General features: G+C 35.0%; 1 protein-coding gene across 9 annotated transcripts in view; it reads right to left on the minus strand.

Moving 5' to 3' along the window:
- EHBP1 (EH domain binding protein 1) overlaps window positions 1-20,154 on the minus strand; it is a 354,576-nt gene that overhangs the window by 255,367 nt on the left and 79,055 nt on the right. For all 9 annotated transcript variants that reach the window (XM_021087469.1, XM_021087472.1, XM_021087470.1 and 6 more), the window contains exon 5: window positions 16,342-16,395. In XM_021087469.1, the coding sequence (XP_020943128.1) occupies window positions 16,342-16,395 (54 nt within the window). The remainder of the gene's footprint in view (window positions 1-16,341; window positions 16,396-20,154) is intronic.

Here is a 20,154-nt window from a genome sequence, read left to right on the forward strand (position 1 = left end):
GATAAGTGAGCTGGAAGACAGGTTGGTCAAAATCACTGCGGCAGAACAGAAGAAAGACAAATGCAAAGAAATGAAAATCTGTTTTTGTTTTGTTTTGTTTTGTTTAAGGAACTACATACACAAACTTTTACTTGCATTTAAAGAGATTGCAATCCTCTGAAGTCCATCCAGGCAAGAACCCCTAAGGCTCCCCAGATTCAAGGCTAAGAGCCTTGAAAGTGTGTGACAGCAAGCTGGCTGTGACATCTGTCACCAACGCAGGCTACTCCCTGACTATTCAGGGAAAGATGATTTCACAGATCTGAATGTTAAGGTAACTGACTACATATTTCAATATATATCTTTTTTGAAACATTTTGCTTACAAAGATTTGTTCTTTGGTCAAGCATATTCAATTCTATATATGGTAAGCATGAGTTTCCACAGCTCTTTTTTTTTTTTTTTACCTTATTAAGTTTTCTTTCCAAGTTTATTATTTTCCCTTCATTTGTAAAGTCTTTCTGCCATTTATTGTTTTCATGTAATGAATTTTCTATATACCAAACATCATGTTAGATTTTTTTATTCCTTTAGCATCTTTAATTTCAGCTACTATTTTGTAAGATGGCTCAGTTTTATAGATGAGAAAACAGAGATTCTGAAAGGATAAACAACTATAAAGTCCAAATTCACACTACTAATAAATATGATTTAAATCCATATCTAACTAAGCCTTTGAGCTTTTGGCCTTGCTCTTCCCACTATCTAATGCTTCGCCAACTTTTCCTCTCAATTACCCTTAACAGTAAAGGAGTATATAATACACACCTCTGAGGAGCTGGGAAGTGTAACCAAAAGCAACTCAATCAAAATGTGACTTTTTTTAACTGAACATTTTTCATCTTTAAAATTCATATTACTTTTTCCTCTTTCTAAAATAATCTGTGGAGATTTCATTATAAAAATACCTTAATGTACATATCAGAGAAGAAATTCACAATACAGAAGGACAGAAATTGCCACACGCCTCTAGGGATAATAAGTCTGAAAAGCTGTTCCTGAAACATACTTGATAATTTCAGTCACTATTAATCAATCTATCTCTAATTTCCGTTATACTTTTCAACTATCATTTAGCATAGCACATACCACTTTATTCTTGTTTCATGTGTGTATCACTCAAACCAGACTGTAATATCTGAGTGGAAATGTTCTCAGAGTCCCCTGCAGTAAATAATTAGTACAGCTAAGCTCTGAATCCAGTGCCTAGGACAATAAATGATGAGTGAATGAGTAAATATTCATAGGTTTCAGTGACCAAAGACTTGAGCTTGAAACCAGGCTAAGTTGCTTTTTGTGTGCTTTGGGCCTGCTCACTTAACTTCACTGAGACAAAGAAATTTTAATAATGTCCCCTTTAGAGAAGTTTCTTAAGAGTTAAATGAGGTGTTTTATTTGATAAGTTTGTATTCTTTAATAAAACTTTTCAAATATTATTTATGATTTATAAAGTCATTAACTAATCAGTTTATACAATTTAATTTTATTTTAAGAGGCAGGTAAAGATCTTAAAATTAATATATCGCACTGCCTAGCTTGGTAACTTTAGTAAGAAAAGTAAATTGTAATAAATTCCAGTAAAGTATACCATCTGTTTAAATGATCTAAATATGAGGGCACAAGATTATTTTCATAATGAAATATATTTCACAATGTATAAAGTACTGACTTATAGCCTCATCAATCCCCTCCCTCCATTTTCCTTTTTTTTTTTTTTTAAATGTCCATACCTATGGCATATGGAAGTTCCTGGGCCAGGAACTGCATTTAAGCTGCAGTTGAGATCTATGCAGCACATGCAGCAATGACAGATCATTTAATGGTGCTAAGCCAGAGATCAAACCCACACCTCCACAGTGACCTGAGCTACTTCAGTCAGATTTTTAACCCACTGCACCACAGAGGGAACTCCTGCCAAAATTTTAATTTGTAAAAAAGTTACATAAGCAGGTGACTCAAACGTATTCTTTTTTTTGTCTTTTTGTCTTTTTGCCATTTCTTGGGCCGCTCCCGCAGCATATGGAGGTTCCCAGGCTAGGGGTCTAATTGGAGCCATAGCCGCCCTATGCCAGAGCCACAGCAACGTGGGATCCGAGCCTTGTCTTCAACCTACACCACAGCTCACGGCAATGCCGGATCCTTAACCCACTGAGCAAGGTCAGGGATTGAACCCTCAACCTCATGGTTCCTAGTCGGATTCATTAACCACTGAGCCACAACAGGAACTCCTCAAATGTATTCAAAGCCACTTTCCTCTACATCAGAATGCTAATTTAGTAGGTCCAAGTTGAGCCCACGTATTGGGTTTGTTTAAAAGGAACATGATTTATTTCATTTATTATTTATTTATTTATTTATTATTTTTTTAGAGCCACACCTGAAGTTCTCAGGCTAGGGGTCTAAGTGGAGCTGCAGTTGCCAGCTTACACCACAGCCACAACAATGACAGATCCGAGCCACATCTGCAACCTATGCCATAGCCTGTGGCAATGCCAGATTTAACCTAATGAGAGAGGCCAGGGATTGAATCCTCGTTCTTATGGATACAAGTCAGATTCTTTTTTTTGTCTTTTCAGGGCCACACCCATGGCATATGGAGGTTCCCAGGCTAGGGGTCTAATCAGAGCTATAGCTGCTGGCCTATGCCAGAGCCACAGCAATACCAGAACCTATACCACAGCTCACAGCAACGCCAGATCCTTAACCCACTGAGCGAGGCCAGGGATCAACCTGCAACCTCATGGTTCCTCGTTGGAGTTGTTTCCACTGCGCCACACAGGAACTCCACAAGTCAGATTCTTAACCTTCTAAGCCATGATAGGAACTCCAAAATGGCATGATTTTAGGGCAGCAAATACTGACTTAAAACTAACAACGTCAGCAGATCTTTCCTTTACCACCATTACTCATCATGCGAAGCATGTAAATTTGATTTATAACAACTATACAGTGAATTTTTAAATTCCTTAATTATAAAAATTCAACTAAATGGCTGTAAATTATTACAGCTCTGGAAAAATCAACCACTCTTTGTAAAACGAAATACTCAAGATAATAATCTATTGGCCGTGTGCTGTTCACAAAGTAACTACACTCTCTCTTGCCTCTGCTCAAGTTAATCCAGCCACCCAAAGCGCTCTCCAAATTCCATGCAGCTGACTATCGAAAGTACTTAATCTCTTATCTGAAATCTCTTATTTGGATTTTAGGAAGGCAATACAGCATCTATGCCTATGTTACAGTGCCCAGATTATAGCACACTCCCAATGAGGTCTGAGGCAGCACCTCATAATCAAACATATTAATATTTGTGCAGTAAAATGAATAAATCTCCACACTAAATGGAATAAACACTACAAATAGCCTCACTTCAGGTCAGGACAGGTTTGGGCACCAAGTGAGTTTGAACCAAATTTCAAAAAAATAAACACAACAAGTTTATAGGCAGTAGAAATTTATAAGGATTGTAAAAACTTTATCTTTCAAAATACCATACGAGCAAAACAGACTCATGGATACAAAAAACAAACTAGTGGATATCTTTGGGGAAAGGGAAGGGGAGAGAAGCAAATCAGGGGTATGGGATTAAGAGATACAAATTCCTATGAATAAAATAGATAAGCAACAAGGACATATTGTATAGAAAATTATAGCCTTTACCATTAATAACTTTTAATTCTGTAAAAATACTGAATCACTATGCTGTACACCTGAAATTAATATAATGTTGTAAATCAACTATGCTTCAATTTTATTTTTTTAATTTATTTATTTATTTATTTTTGTCTTTTTAGGGCTGCACACCTGAGGCATATGGAAGTTCCCAGGCTAGGGGCTGAATTGGAGCTGTAACTGCTGGCCTATACCACAGCCACAGCAATGCAAGATCCAGGCTGTGTCTGTGACCTACACCACAGCTCACGGCAATGCCAGGTCCTTAACCCGCTGAGTGAGGCTAGGGGATTGAACCTGTGTCCTCTTGGACTATACTAGTCAGGTTCATTACCACTAAGCCACGATGGGAACTCCTATACTTCAATTTTTAAAAAACTTTGTCTTTTAGGTTTCAACTTCTGTATCACCTTCAACAGAAGCTTCCCCTTATCCACCAAAACTGGGTTAGGTACTCTTTGTATGTGCACATTTAACACCCTATACTTACTGCTTGCTACCTTAGTTGTTGCCTGTTTATTTTCCCCCAAACCATAGGATACCTGGAGTCAGGAGTTGCATATTTTTCATTATTATGCTCTCAATAACTAGCAAATATTTGTGATTTCATATCCATTTCATAAATAGTAAATGAATAAGCATCTATAACTACTAAAACTTTAATCTAGTGAAGTTTTATATTGCTGTACTTGCTTGATCTGTAAGACAGGAGTAACATCAATAAAAAGGAATCTCCACATGACGAACTGGGACAAAAATCAGAAAATCCTACTTAATAGCATACATATGTAACATAAATGTAATAGTATGAAAATAGTGCTCTTCTGCTGCTAAATAAAACTTTTTCTAAAATTTGCTAGCTAGGACATTTTATAAAGTGAACTACTACATGAAACAGACTGCCTAACATGTTGTAGTTTATTTACTACTTTAACACAGGGTTTCTTGCATTACACATAGATAAATACAGCACAATAGACTTTAGATGTTAATACATGTAAGGCCCCTTCCTGTGTCAGGAATTTGAGACTGTAGGATCTAAAGACAGAAACTTGCTTTCTTCTAATTAATATAATCTAATAAAGTAGATAATTAACAAAAACAACAGATATTAGGCAAGATAAAAATAGAAAACTAAATAAGCATTTAAGCAAATAGGTAGTTACACAAGACTGTTAGGATTTTGAGAAATCGTTCAGGCTCAAGGCATGAATGATCATTCTTGAATATACCTTTCTTTTTTTTCAAATGCAACAAAAGCTTCTCCATTATTTTCTTTAAAGTCAAGGGGTCACTTCCAAATAAAGGAGATGGAATTTTCCTCCAGAAACATAATCTGAAATATTTTGAACTGGAACAAGGTACTAAATATTTAACACTAGGAAAATGAAGGAGGAAAAAAAAAAGTGTGTGTGTCTATTGATATCTCTATAGATACATATGAACTTTTTCTGAAATTTAACCACAAGAGTGAGCTGGATGACAAAGCTTCATTTAACTGCTAGCCATATCTAGAATACCCTACCTAATTTAAACAGACAGACAGTCACCATTCACATAATCATATACAACAAAAAGTTGACAGGATAATTAAAAGATCAGGAAAAGTTGTCTGAACTATGAGCTTCCTATTCTAGACACAGGAGTTTAATTCTAAGAGCACTGGGGAAAAGCTTTGTTACTTCTAATATTAAGTTAAATATTTTCAATGTGAAAACAAGAATAAGTAATATCACTTTTCAAGTAACTAATTAGTTAATTTCAAACCTTAGGTCTATTAGCTAAGAAAGACAATATAAAAGAAAGTTTACCAAAAAAAAAAAAAAAATCCTTTGTAGGCTGATCACCTTTTCTGAAATGCCAAAATTTTTAGTAAGTTCTCAAACTGATGGTGTTCAAAAGTAGCCTTCATTATTGACAGACAAAATGATATAATATCTGATTAACTTTAAATAATGTGGCTCCATAGTAATGAATCCGACTAGCATCCATGAGGATGCAGGTTTGATCCCTGGCCTCACTCAGTGGGTTAAGGATCTGGCATTGTCGTGAGCTGTGGTGTAGGTCACAGACACGGCTTGGATATGGCACTGCTGTGGCTGTGGCATAGACCAGTGTCTATAGCTCCAATTTGACCCCCTGGGAACCTCCATATGCTGCGAGTGCGGCTCTAAAAAGACATACATACATACATACATACATACATACATAAAATTACAATAATCTGGTTAAAAATGGGAATGAAATAAAAGTGGAGATGAAATAAGTTTGGCAAAATATTGAAGATTATTTAAGCTGGGAGATGGGTACAGGGAGGTTTATTACTCCTACATTTTTCTCTTATTTTTTTAATTGAAGTATAATAGTTAATTTACAATGCTGTGTTAGTTTTTGTTACTGTTACATTAATTTCTGTTAGTTTATATATGTGTGTGTATGTATATAACCTTTATCATATTCTTTTCCATTATAATTTATTACAAAATATTGAATATAGTTCCCAATGCTATATAGCAGGACATTGCTATATATCTATTTTATATACAGCAGTTTACATCTGCTTCTAAACTCCTAATTTATCCTCCTTACCTTTTTCTCCTTGGGTAATCTTAAATTTGTTTACCATGTCTGTAGTCTGTTTTTGTTTTATAAATATGTTCATTTGTATCATATTTTAGATTCCACATATAAGTGATACCATATATTTGTTCAAGACTTCCCCTTAATATGGTAATCTCTCGGTCCATCCATGTTGGTGCAAAGGGCATTATTTTCTTCTTTTTATGGCTAATATTCCTGTGTGTGTGTGTGTGTGTGTGTGTGGAGACACACACCACATCTTTATCCATTCATCTGTCGATGAACATTTAGGTTGCTTCCATGTCTTGGCTGTTGTAAATAGTACTGCTATGAACACTCAGGCACATACATCTTTTTAAATTAGCGTTTATACCTAGGAGTGGAATGTCTTGATTATATGGTAATTCTATTTTTAATTTTTTAAGTAATCTCCATACTGGCTGCACCAATTTACATTCCCACCAACAGTGTAAAAAGGCTCCTACTTTTTTTTTTAATAAGGCTGTACCCATGGCATGTAAAAGTTCCCAGGCTAGGGGTCAAATCAGAGCTGCAGCCACAGCGACGTGGGATCCGAGCTCCATCTGTAACTTAAGCCACAGCTCATGGCAATGCTGGATCTTTATCCCACTGAACAGGGCCCGGGATCGAACCCGTGTTGTCATGGATAGTAGTCAGATCACCACTGAGCCACAATAGGAACCCTGACTCCTTCTACTTTTGCGGATATTTGAAATAGTTTTAAATTTTCTTTTTTTGTCTTTTTGCCATTTATTGGGCCGCTCCTGCGGCATATGGAGGTTCCCAGGCTAGGGGTCCAATTGGAGCTGTAGCCACCAGTCTAGGCCAGAGCCACAGCAACGCAGGATCCAAGCCGCGTCTGCAACCTACACCACAGCTCACGGCAACGCCGAATCGTTAACCCACTGAGCAAGGGCAGGGATCGAACCCGCAACCTCATGGTTCCTAGTCGGATTCGTTAACCACTGCGCCACAACGGGAACTCCTTGAAATAGTTTTAAATTTTTAAGTTGAGATTAAAAAAAAAAAAAAAAAAAAAAGTCTCGATTAGATTTATCCAAACTGCTAGACTTGTATATAGGGAAACATCAGCATAGGTCCTCCATAAACTGCTTTAAAATTCCTGGATTATATAGAAATCCAAAGGGTCTAAGACTCTGAGGTTATAAGAAAAGAACATATTTGAGAAGTTTATACTAAAAGAACGGCCTAAAAGAGACCTGATAATACAGGGATCTTCCATTTATCGTTCTTCAAAAGTAAACTGGTTAGTGCTTCCTAGGATGATACTCAACTCTCTCAGCAAGTAATCACTACAGCTAAGCACAGGAAATTTCTTGTCATAAAGTAGGAGTGAGAGAATTCTACTCACCCCCCCCCCACCTTCCTTCTCAGTGAATTGTAGGGAACAGAGTGGAGAAAGGACTGGGTTTCTAAATACAACAGGATCACATTTCTAAGGGGTGAAACATTACTAGGCTAGAAATATGTCTATAACAGGGCAAATGTTGTTCTGCCCTAAGAAATCTGTACCATCTCTGATTGGTACTTAGAGTTCTAAGTCATCCTATTGGTTACATGAGGAAAGAGATGCTTCTACTTTTTGTGATGTAGGTTGTGGTATTCCCATATATATTATTCACGCTTTGGAACTTCAAGGAAAAGTGGTATTCATGAGAGGCTTGAGATTAAAAAAACAATCCCAGTTTGGAGCTACTGAAGAAGCCATACCAATTTAAATGGAAGAAAATGCAAGCTACAGTTCCTGAAAAAGATATCCAGTCTGTACGCTGCTATCAGAGTAAGATCACTTGGTGGAGATGACAAAGAAAAATAATTAGGAGAGAAGAAGGTGTGTATATATATGTGTGTGTGTGTGTGTGTACATATATATACACACATATATATACACACACACATATACTTTCTTCTGAAAGAAAAAGAGATAATTGATCAGAACACAGCTTTGGGAGATCAAGAGTCTGACTTGATTTTGGAGGAGGATTCAAACTTAAATTTACTAAGTTCAGAAACTTGGTGATTTTATATTATTTACATAGTATTATTTGAGCTATTATATCATCTCTACTCTTGGTATAATCTTGTCAGGTGAGTTTGGTTGGACAAGTAATCTTGTTCAACATGATCTGATAAAAGAAACAAAATTGAGGAGCATTTATAGCACTGTCTTGGAATTAACATAATTAATATCCCATTCTATCCATTTAAATGGCTTCTGGAGGTAACATTAAATACATGGCATTTAAAAAGGCACTGATGAGCCAGGCTGCCCATCTCACTGGTCACTTTTCAATAGAAAAAAGTGGATATGAGGCCCCAAGAAAACACATTTTGATACACCACTGATTTCCTCTAAGGAGGACACGGCACTCAAGTGTATCACATGCCTATTATTAAATTTCTTAGCTTAACAGTTTTTTAAATAGAGATCTATTGATCTGTAGTGGGAGCTCATTGTTTGTTTTTCTTGGTCTGGGGTTTTTTTGTTCTTCCTCTCAATGATATCATCAAGAATGGATTCTGCACTCTAAACTCCTGCTCTTACCAGATTTTTCTTTTCTCTGATTGGAATGCCTTTTTTGCATAACTCTATTTTTTCTTAAAAGCTAAGCTCTATAGTCACTTCCTCCAAGGAAGTCCTCCTAGACTCTGCCTTCCTTTACAGTCCCCTAAGGATAACTTTTGCCTTGCATTTCTTTCTTTACTTATATGATACCTTTACTAGTTTATAAACTTTAGGAGGACAGGCTACTGTATGCCATCAAATAAATCTTCACTGGTCTTTAAATGATGCAACATTATTTCAAATAGCAATAAGAAAGGAAAAAAAAAAAACACTACTAGTTATAATTGTAGGACACCAAAAATGTAAATTGATCCCAATTTCAGAAAAGTTAAAATGTGAGGGAAAAATATTCATCTTAGAATTGATGAAATTCTGCATGTCATTAATTGACTCTGAATTTCAGTATTAACAAAATGTCTGGACATATAGAAAATGCATATTAAATGTTTGCAGAATGATTGAATAAATGAATTAATTCAACCCATATTGGTGTATTTCATCAATATGCATTTTTGATTCATTCGAAAACCAAGAGAATAAAGAATTTTTAAAATTTAAATTTTTAAAACTAAGACCTATGAATATATTTTACCAATGTATATACTGGTTCTGATTTTAGTTGGATAACTTAAAGCACCAGGAAGGGAAAATTTTTTTTCTAAATATAACTGTTATAGCTACACACCACACACACACGTTAACTGCCTTAGTGAATAAACATTATTATATTATGGTAGATAAAAAAAGAACTCTGTTGTTCGTAGGATACATTCCTAAGAACCTGCACTAAAAACATGAAAATGAATTGCAAATAATAGAAAATAAAGGATAATCTAAAACATTTATACTTTTAAAGTATAGCATATATTCATATTGTGAATAAACACAAACATTGACTGTCAGGATATTAATAAATTACTACCACCTGTTTAATTTCAGAAAACAAATTGGTTCTTAATCCTGGATTAAACTTTTTTTTTTAATCTTTTTAGGCCCTTGCCCACGGCATAGGGAGGTTCCCTGGCTAGGGATTGAATCAAGAGCTGTAACCGCTGGCCTATGCCACAGCCAAAGCCACAACAGTACTAGATCCAAGCTGTCTAGTAGCTCTGCAACCTACACTACAGCTTACGGCAACCTGGATACTTTAATTCATTGAGCGAGGCCAGGGATTGAACCTGCGTCCTCAAGGATGCTAGTCAGATTCGTTTTCTGCTGAGCCAAGACGGGAACTCCTGGATTAAACTTTTGAGGGGAAAATGTCTAAACTCAAAATCTGAAAACTTTAGGAAGATGAAAATATTGTTAAGTTTAATCTAAGTGAGATGTTTACAAATTGCCTTGTCATTCCTTTGAGATAATGAGGAAATCTAGATATTATTGCGAGGTGTAAGTGGTATGAAGGAGTGGAAAAAATAAAATCCCACGACAATCAATTTGGAAATCCAGCTTCCTTTCCTTTATATTTTTCTATGTCCTCTAGAAAGTCCATTATAAAAAGAGGTCGTCCCCCCTTACTGAGCTAGATGCTTTACGTATATTATTTCTAATCTTCAATAACCTATGGAGTAGATATGAACACCACATTTTATATCTGAGTATACTGAAGCTATAAACAATTAAATAACTTGTCCAGGGTCACAAAGCTAGCAGTGATAAAATAACGTCTATATTTTTTACTTATATATAAGTAGCTTTCTGGTACAAAGAAGAAAGCTCAGGAAAAAACTGAGAAGTCTTCACTGTAACCAGAGACAAAAGAATCAATAAAATGAAGGCAGTATTGGAGTTCCCACTGTGGCACAAGAGGATTGGCAACATCTTGGGAGTGCTGGGACACAGGTTCGATCTCAGGCTAGGCACAATGGATTAAGGATCCAGCATTGCCGCAGCTACGGCTTAGGCCACAACTGTGGCTCAGATTTGATCAGATCTGATCCCTGGCCTGGGAACTCCACATGCTGCAGGCCAGCCGAAAAAGAAAAAGACAAAAGACGAAGGCAGTATTATCACAGTTTATACAAAAAGGCAGGAAGGCTGCTTTGAGAAAAAAAAATTCAGAATTCTGGTGACTGATAAATTCTGGAATTCCATTTTGTAATGTCTAGCATCAGTCAAGTAATTAATCTCAATGACTTTTAGACTAAATATGTACAATAATTAAAGACTACTTTAATCTAATATATATACATATATATATATATATCTATCTCACAGGTTTATCACTAAAGAAGATATATTAAAAACTTCTCTATGATTCTACAATTTCAGATGATTTCTTTGCATCTTTGCCACTAAGGAAGGTAGTTATTACATAGGCGTTTAAGGACAAACGACGTAGAGAAAAACAAGACTGGGTAAAAATCTTGACTTCTAAGCTATATATCCTTGAGCAAGTTACTTAACCTCTCTAAGCTTCATCTTCTTTATCTGTAAAACAAGGTTATTAACATCTGACTCACAGAATTGTTGTAATGAGTAAATGAGATAATGTGTATATAGCATCCCACATAGTACCTGGTATATAGTAAGTATTCAGTAAATTTGATAAGGTAATATATTTTGGAAGCTTCTATGTTTTTTTGAGATATTTTATATTAAACAAAAACTAAATGTTACTGATTGTGGGGTTACAGCACAATGGGAAAAGGAAATAAAGGCATTAAAACACCATTCAAAGAACATGCATTCTCAGTGCCACAGCAATCTACCAAGAGATTTTCAAATATAACCCAGTCTTTACAAAAGAAAAAAAACCCATATTTTAGTCCTCTGAAGATCACTAACTCTTATCTATGTAATGTGGAAACATATTTAAAATGTAAAGCATTTTATAATAATAAAATAAAATAAAATAAAATAAAATGTAAAGCAGAGCACAACAATCAATGTAACATGTTATTGCTTCAGGAAGAGCACTCTAGACTGGAGTCAATTTCATCATCCACCACTGAGGGGAGCTGTAACCTAGGAAAAGGTTTATATAGAGTGCCGAAGTTATTTTTAAATTTTCTCACACCTTACAATATTCATTTAATACCTTATTAAAATATATTCTAAATCAATTTAATAAGTATGCCTGACTTCTCTTTTGGAGCCCTTATAAGAAATAATAAGGCTCATTATATCTACGTAACCATAATAATGGAACCCCTATCCCCTTTCCTTGTACTTTCTCTTTAGCACTTACCTAACATACTATATATTTATCATGTGTTTAACATATATTGTATATGTATAATATCTAATATAGTATATATTACACACACATTAATTTTATTGTGTCAAACACACACAATGTAAACTCCAGAAGGAAGACAATTTTTATGTGTTTTGTACACACTATTGCTTTTTTTTGGGTCTTTTTGTCTTTTTCAGGGCTGCACCTGTGACACATGGAGGTTCCCAGGCTAGGGTTCAATCAGAGCCATGGCTGCCAGCCTACGCCAGAGCCACAGCAACACAGGATCTGAGCCGTGGCTGCAACCTACACCGCAGCTCAGGGCAATGCCGGATCCTTGATCCACTGAATGGGGCCAGGGATTGAACCCTCATCCTCATGGATGCTAGTTGGGTTCGTTAACCACTGAGCCACGACAGGAACTCCTACACTATTCTATTTCCAGGACCTAGAATGGCACCCAGAATGAGATACATACTTAGTAAATTAATTGCTACTGAATGAGTCAATGAAAACTAGTTCATTTATTTCAAAGGTTAAAAATACATTATTAGATGATATCAAGTAAGGCAAACTGCTACTACCTGAAGAATGAAACATCTACTTATATTGAATTTTGGTTTAAAAGAAGATTTCTAAGAATAGATCTTTAATCCTATAGATGAGTTTACAGATAGATCCCATGAGAATGGCTTAATATACACTTGTAGTAGAACTCCTCTTAAATGATCTGAATGGCACAGAGAACTGGTCAATTAAAGGGAAGAATTATGAATACTGATACACATTTTAATTTTGTTTTATACATATTAATGTGTTTTATTCACCAGTTTTAAGGCCTCTTCTCTAAGTATGACTTTGTTGACTGTTGATCTTCTCACATATAGTCATAATATATCATTAATGCATTTCAATCTTTTCTAATGAAATCAATACAAAAGGACAAAAGAAAAATAACCTACATGCAAAACCCTTCCAGATTTTCACAAAATTTTCCCAATTTTTGAAAGCAGTTTTTGACAACTCATTTTTATCCATTTTTTTCTAAAGCATTTTAAGTATTCATGAAATAATTCTTCAAACTGCTATTTCATTGGCCTATGAAATATCTAGCTAAATTATATAATTACAGTAATATGTCAACAGCATTACAAGAGATCTTGTAGGAAGGGGTCAACCCAACTTAAAACTCATTTGTGAGAGAAGTGTGTAGAAGCATGTCAGAGAGTAGCCTACTAACCATATTGACACAAATGGGCTTAAAACCAGGATATTTTACAGACAGAATGGCAAGTATGATGCAATCCACATAAACTAAGTAGACATTGATCATAAGCGGCACCTGCTGGCTTACACCACAGCCACACCAATGATGGATCCAAGCTGCATCTGTGACCTATATCACAGCTCATAGCAGCGCTGGATCTTTATCCCACTGAGCAAGACCAGGGATTGAACTGGCATTCTCACAGAGACTAGTCAGGTTCTTAAACCACTGAATCACAACTGGAACTCCCAACTATCTCTTTAAAGATGCTGTTTTAGAGGGGTTTGTTTGTTTGTTTTAATACCCATGACTGAGAAATTAGGTTTCTACTACAAAGGCTAATATCTTTCTTTACGTGAAAAATGAGTTTATACCAGAATTCAATTTTCTTTCTCTCTCTCTCTCTTTTTTTTTTTTTTTCTTTTCAAATCTAGCATGGGAAATAACTATTATAGAAACAAGAAGTAGGGGGAAAAATTGTTGTGCTAAAAAGTTCAGAATAGGAAACTTACAATAATACTCATAATCCATTCCAGAAATAAAAGCACACAGAAAACATGTACACTGATATAAAATAGTTTATAAAAATATTCCTATTGACTAAAACAAAGTCATAGACCTAGGAAACACCACAGTTATATATCATTTAGTAGAAATCTTCCATTTTGCAGAAGAAGAAACTAAATGCTAGAAGAATAATCCCATGGTCACCAGCTTTGAGGGCACATCAGGACTTAAACTCAATTCTAACCCAATCCAAAGTCATGTATTCTCCATACTATGATGTGGGAGAAAGGAATTGCAATTTTTTTTTTCAAATAAAAACATGAGGAGACAGAAAGACAAGGAGGTAGAAAATCTTTCAGCTATTAAAAAGCATAATGATGCCTAGAAATCTCCACAAATACAGTGTTCTCTCCACAATATAACAGAGTAAGTCTTCAAAATCATCCGATAACACAGTAAAATTTAATCTTCAATCTTTAAATAGTTTAATTTAAATTGGTTTTATAAAGTTTTATAAATAATATGAATAACAGTTAAAAAGTCATCTATACCTTTATTGGATTTTTGTGAATCTAATTTAATAATAAAAACTTGGAGAGAAGTAATGGTGATGTATTTTATTTTCCATTTTCCTCCTATGGCCACTCCTTAGATTTTTAGCAACTTCAAATACTTGAGTAATAAATAGGCAAATGAGCAAAATAAGCTTCCGAGCTTAAATATATATCTTTCATGAAAAGGATACAAACATATTCTTCAACTTGAGAAAGAGCTACCCCAATATGGAAAGGACAATCTAAAATACAACTCTTTATCTTGTGATCCACTTAAATCTCATTGTTTAAATTTCAATATTTCTCTACTGACCTTTAAAATATTTTTATAAAATATATAACATATATAACATAGAACTCAAGAAATAGATTTTTCCTAAAATCCTATAGATTCAAATGCCTTTTGCATTCAAACCTAATCTATACCATATAGTTTTTGTTTTTGTTTTTCTACACCAACAGCTCATAACCTATTCCTCACAAATTTGGAACTCCTGTGCCTCTAACCTAAGATTAATTGTGTAAGAATTATCTTTCTAAACAAATATGAAGTTAGTGTTTACATACTTATACCACTAATTAGAACTCAAAATTAACTGGCTAATTCTTTAGCACATCAAATTAACAGAGATGTATAATAGAACCATGAGTACTGAAAACCAGTAAACTATCCATTGGGGAAAAGCTCTTAACATTAGAATGAAAGCTAGATTTTTGAGGCTGTAACCAATCTTAAGGATTGTAAGTTTGTTTTTTTATTTGTTTCTTTTTAAACTGTAATGGCTACTCAAAGTATAATGTTCAAATCTATCACTACAGAAAAGCCAGAAGTTTTAACGTGCATGAACCTTTAACACAATGACACTGGCTTGATATCCAGCCATCAGAACTCCTTCTACTGTATTTGAACTTAATCTCCCTCCCAAAACTTTCCGCATTTTCAGATCTAAAAATGGCTCAGCTACTGCTGGCAGAAGTATAAGATTCCTTTTATCATTGGGAGATAAAATAAAGTCAGGCACAAATAGGAAGAATATGCTATTATAAAGCATGTTACAAAACTGTCACAAATATATCTTAGAACTTTAATGGTGATCATAATGATGTTGATGACAATGACAAAAGCTAATATTCATTGAAGTTATTTAATTGTTCAATCCTCACAACCCTGTAAATTTATGGCTGAGAATTTAAGAAACTTACCATAATCAGAGCTTAAAAATGGAAGAGCAAGGCCTTGCAATCAGGTCTAGCAGACTCCAGAACCCACACTCTTTCTCACTGTATTTTCATTGCCTGTCTTCCTTAATATTCCTTCAATAAACATTTTTAAACAACTACCAAATTATCCCAACACTATAAATCAACTATACTTTAACAGAGCTTTAAAAAATGAAAAAAGGCAGAGACAACCAAACCAAACCAAAACAACTACTATATTACTATAAGCCTGCAAGTTACCTGAGACTCCACAATATGTAAATTAATTGAAGATGATTATTAAAGTACCATTCTAGAATTCCTCAATCCAAAGAGTTAAATCATATACTTTATTTTCAAAGATTTCTAAGGTCATTCATAATTTTATGCAACAAATGTTTAAATTAGCATTTGTTAGGTGAGAGGTACCATGTCAGATGCTAAACAGACAAAAAGATTAATGAGACATGCCCTTTCCCTCAATCCCCCAACAGAATACATACAGTATATACATAATTCAGTATTGACAAAAATTTTTACTTTCACAGTTTTAACAAAAATATTTACAAATAATTCTGTCACTGGCCATCATTTCATTTAAAAAATTCCATAAAGCTATGCATCACTATCTAATTTTTATAAGGCAACATTTCTCCTACCACCAAAATGCTAATGTACCTTAGTAATGCATAGTCAAAAATATGAAATGTGACAGAATTTACAATTAACTTACATTTTCTATGACAAATGTCCACTCTTTATCTTCAAATTCCTCTGCATGAGGATCCTATAACAAAAGCAAAATATAAAGTTGAAATACATTTCTTAATCCAATCAATCCAATTTAAGAAAATACAGTCTTGCTCTTAGCTTTTACCAACTTTTAAAAAAGGGAGAGGCAGAATGGCTTACTCTTAAGAATCTTCCATTATTTATTGTTTTTTGTCTTTTTAAGGCCGCACCCACAGGATATGGAGGTTCCAGGCTAGGGGTCGAGTCGGAGCTATAACCACTGGCCTATACCACAGCCACAACAACACCAGATCTGAGCCCCGTCTGTGACCTGTACCACAGGTCACAGCAACACCAGATCCTTAACCCACTGAGCAAGGCCAGGGATCAAACCTACGTCCTCATGGATGGTAGTGAGATTTGTTTCCTCTGAGCCATGATAGGAACTCCCATAATTTATCTAAATTTAAATCATTATTTTACTTATGTTGATGCATAATATTATCTTCCATCACTGCATGTATGACAAGACAAAAAGAAACCTAGAGACAAATAACTTATGAGTGAACTATTAAGAAGAACTTTACTGAGATATTAAATGCTCATATAAAGCCCTGCCCTCTCTGCAATTGATACGCAAACAAGGAATCTCTGAAGAAGAAATATATCTCATAGTAAATAAGTGCATAATCCACCATGAAGGGGGTCATTTGACATCATTCTTAGAATGCTGAAGTCTTCTTACATCTGATTCTGATTTCCTCTCCATCAAATAATTTATGATAATTATAATTAAATAATGCAACTGTACAATTAAACAATACAGTTCTAGAACTGTATTATTAATAACCATTTCTCTCCATGGTACAGTGTAAGGTCTGTAATGTGTTGTTTATCACATCAGCTAGAATGATGTAATGCCTATACTGAAGAATCAATAAGATGTAACAAATTGTGAGGACATATTTATGTAGTTACACTGTTCTTTAACCAATTTATGCATTTTATATTTTACTTATTTTCAGAAGTTATATTATTTTTGTTATTCTTACCAGTTAAGTTATTCTTTTTATTATGCTATATAAAATATTTAATGGTATATAAGGCTTTCTTCCTTATAAATTTTAATTGCATAATATACACAATTTTAATATAATGCTAATTTTTAAAGAAAAATTGAATGTAATAGATAATACTAAATAGTAAAGATGAAAGCCATACAAAATGGGATATAGAATAGATTTCCTATTTGTCTCAGCATATTTTCCATTCCACTTCTCCAGAGGGAGTCACTTAATCTGTTTCTTAAGATCCATGATATGATAATCTGTATGAATGTAACTGTGTTTAAATATATGTATTTTATTCTGTAAAAAAAAAATAAAAATAAAATTTCAAATAAATAAATAAATAAAGCCCTGCCCTCGTTTTTATACCTGTAAGTATTTTAAACTCAAAGTCCCACTTGAGGCAAAATTTTCCTGGTGCAGAGGCTGTGTAAACATCTGGAATTTCAAAGTACTGCAAAGGATTTCATAATCTGTACAAAATGCCAAAATAGCTATCTATACCCTCAGCTGTCCTCCACCACCAGAAATCTAAGAAAAGGTAACAGATCCTACAACCAAACGCAGCTTTCTCCTAAATGAGGTACACTTTTGTAGTATTTATTTGACAAATATTTATTGGCTATTTATATAAGGAATAGTAGAGGTATTATATGGATTCAAATATAGTTGTCCATGCCTTCAAAGACAAACACAACTAATCTAAACACTTATATGATGAAGGAAATACATGGTTTTACTAGAGATTAGAAGATAATACATTTCTGAAAGGAAAAGCTTTATGAATGAGGAAGCATTGTGGCCAGGTGAGATTATATAGGATTTCCACAGGTATTAGAATAAGTAAAGGCAAGAGGCCAACAGATTGTAAGACATAAAAAGGAAAGTAGTGGGGTTGCATGACATGCACATTTAATTTATTCAACTTTATGTGTTAGAGGTAGGGGAGAGAAGGAAGCACTGAGAGTGATAGTGAATGCGCACAGATGCTATTCCCCCACTGAGTCCCAGGGACCATGTACTTGTCATAGGCAACACCTTATTCATAACTGATTCCACGTTAGTCTATTTAATCTTCAGTTTCTACTACTGCAGCTGAGGTTAGGTCCTCATCACTTTGTGCCTAGGCTATTTCCAGATAAAAGTGAACTGCGGCACTCTCTCACTCTCTGCCCTCCAATCAATCTTGTACACCAAATAATTCTCCCAAACCGCAGTTCTGACCACATTAGCACCAACTCAGATTTCTTTAATGATCCCTACAACCTATGGGATAGATTCTAAACTCCTTAGTTATTTCATTATTTCTGTTGTCTTATTTTTTACTTTAATAGTATGGAGGTTGGCTGATTCTGGGCTGTATTAACACAACTATTTCTAAGAGTAAATTCATATAGATAGCATAAAGAACTACCAAAACCAAGTTTATTTGGTAATGATGGGCAGGGGGAGGCAGGAAAGGGTAGAGAGGAAAAAGTGGTAGAGAACTCCTTGATATTTGTTTCCTCAGCCTGACCCTGCTCATGAACTAGGTTTATGGAGAGTGACTGCTGTAAAAAAGGGTTGAGGGAGCTTTTCCAGGAGGGATTTAAGGCACAAACAATGCTTCTTTAGAGACCAAGTAATAAAGTGTGAAACAAATGCTTAGGAAAGAGCATCTTACCACTCGTCCTGCCTATTGTCCCCACCTCCTCCATTTTGTTGAAGAATGCAGCATAGCTCTAGCACAGCTGGCACAATTAATAATAGTAAGTGATAATAATAATAATAGTTACAAAGCACACACTCTGCCTCAGTTAATGTGTTATGGTTTTAATCATCACAGCAACTTATGAAACAGGTAGTATTTTTATTCCCATTTAACAGACCAGAAAACTGAGATGTAATATCCCACAATTAAGTGTTAAAATTGTGCTGTTCCAGGTCTGTGTAGCTTTTAACCATGTTGCAAGTTTACCACTGTGTCCCCAGGACCTTAAAAAGTGCCTGCCATACAGGAGTTTCTCCAGAAAACTTGATGTGGGAGTTCCCGTTGTGGCTCTGCAGAAACGAATCTGACTAGTATCCATGAGGATATGGGTTCAAACCCTGGCCTTGCTCAGTACGTTAAGGATCCAGTGTTGCCGTGAGCTGTGGTGTAGGTTGCAGATGTGGCTCAGATCCCAAGTTGCTGTTGCTGTGGTGTAGGCCAGCAGTGACAGCTTCCATTGACCCTCAGCCTGGGAACTTCCATATGCTGCGGGTGTGGCCCTAAAAAGAAAAGAAAAGAAAAAAAAAAAAAAAAAAAAAAGGAATGTTTGAAGAATGAAGTAACGAATATATATCTTATAAATTAATACATATTGAACAGTACCTTACATCTGACATTAATTCTCAAAGCTGATGAAATTTTTTTAGAAACAAAGATGATGTATTACCCCTAAAGGAATCATTTTAATGGGACTCAGGGACATATCTGATAGGGCAATGTCACTAAAAAGATGTAAAGGAGTGGAAGTTCCCAGTGGCTCAGCAAGTTAAAGATCCAGCATTGTCACTGCTGTGGCATGGGTTCAATCTCTGGCCCAGGAACTTCCACATGCCACAGGTGTGGAAATTTGGAATTCTCTTGTGGCACAGCGGGTTAAGGATCTGCCATTGCCACTGTAGCAGTTCGGATCACTGTTATGGCGCAAGTTCAATCCCTGGCTTGGGAACTTCCATGTGCCATAGGAGAGGCAAAAAAAAAAAAAAAAAAAAAAAAAAAA

This window comes from Sus scrofa, chromosome 3 (genome assembly GCF_000003025.6).
Source record: "Sus scrofa isolate TJ Tabasco breed Duroc chromosome 3, Sscrofa11.1, whole genome shotgun sequence".
NCBI classification, from domain to species: domain Eukaryota; kingdom Metazoa; phylum Chordata; class Mammalia; order Artiodactyla; family Suidae; genus Sus; species Sus scrofa.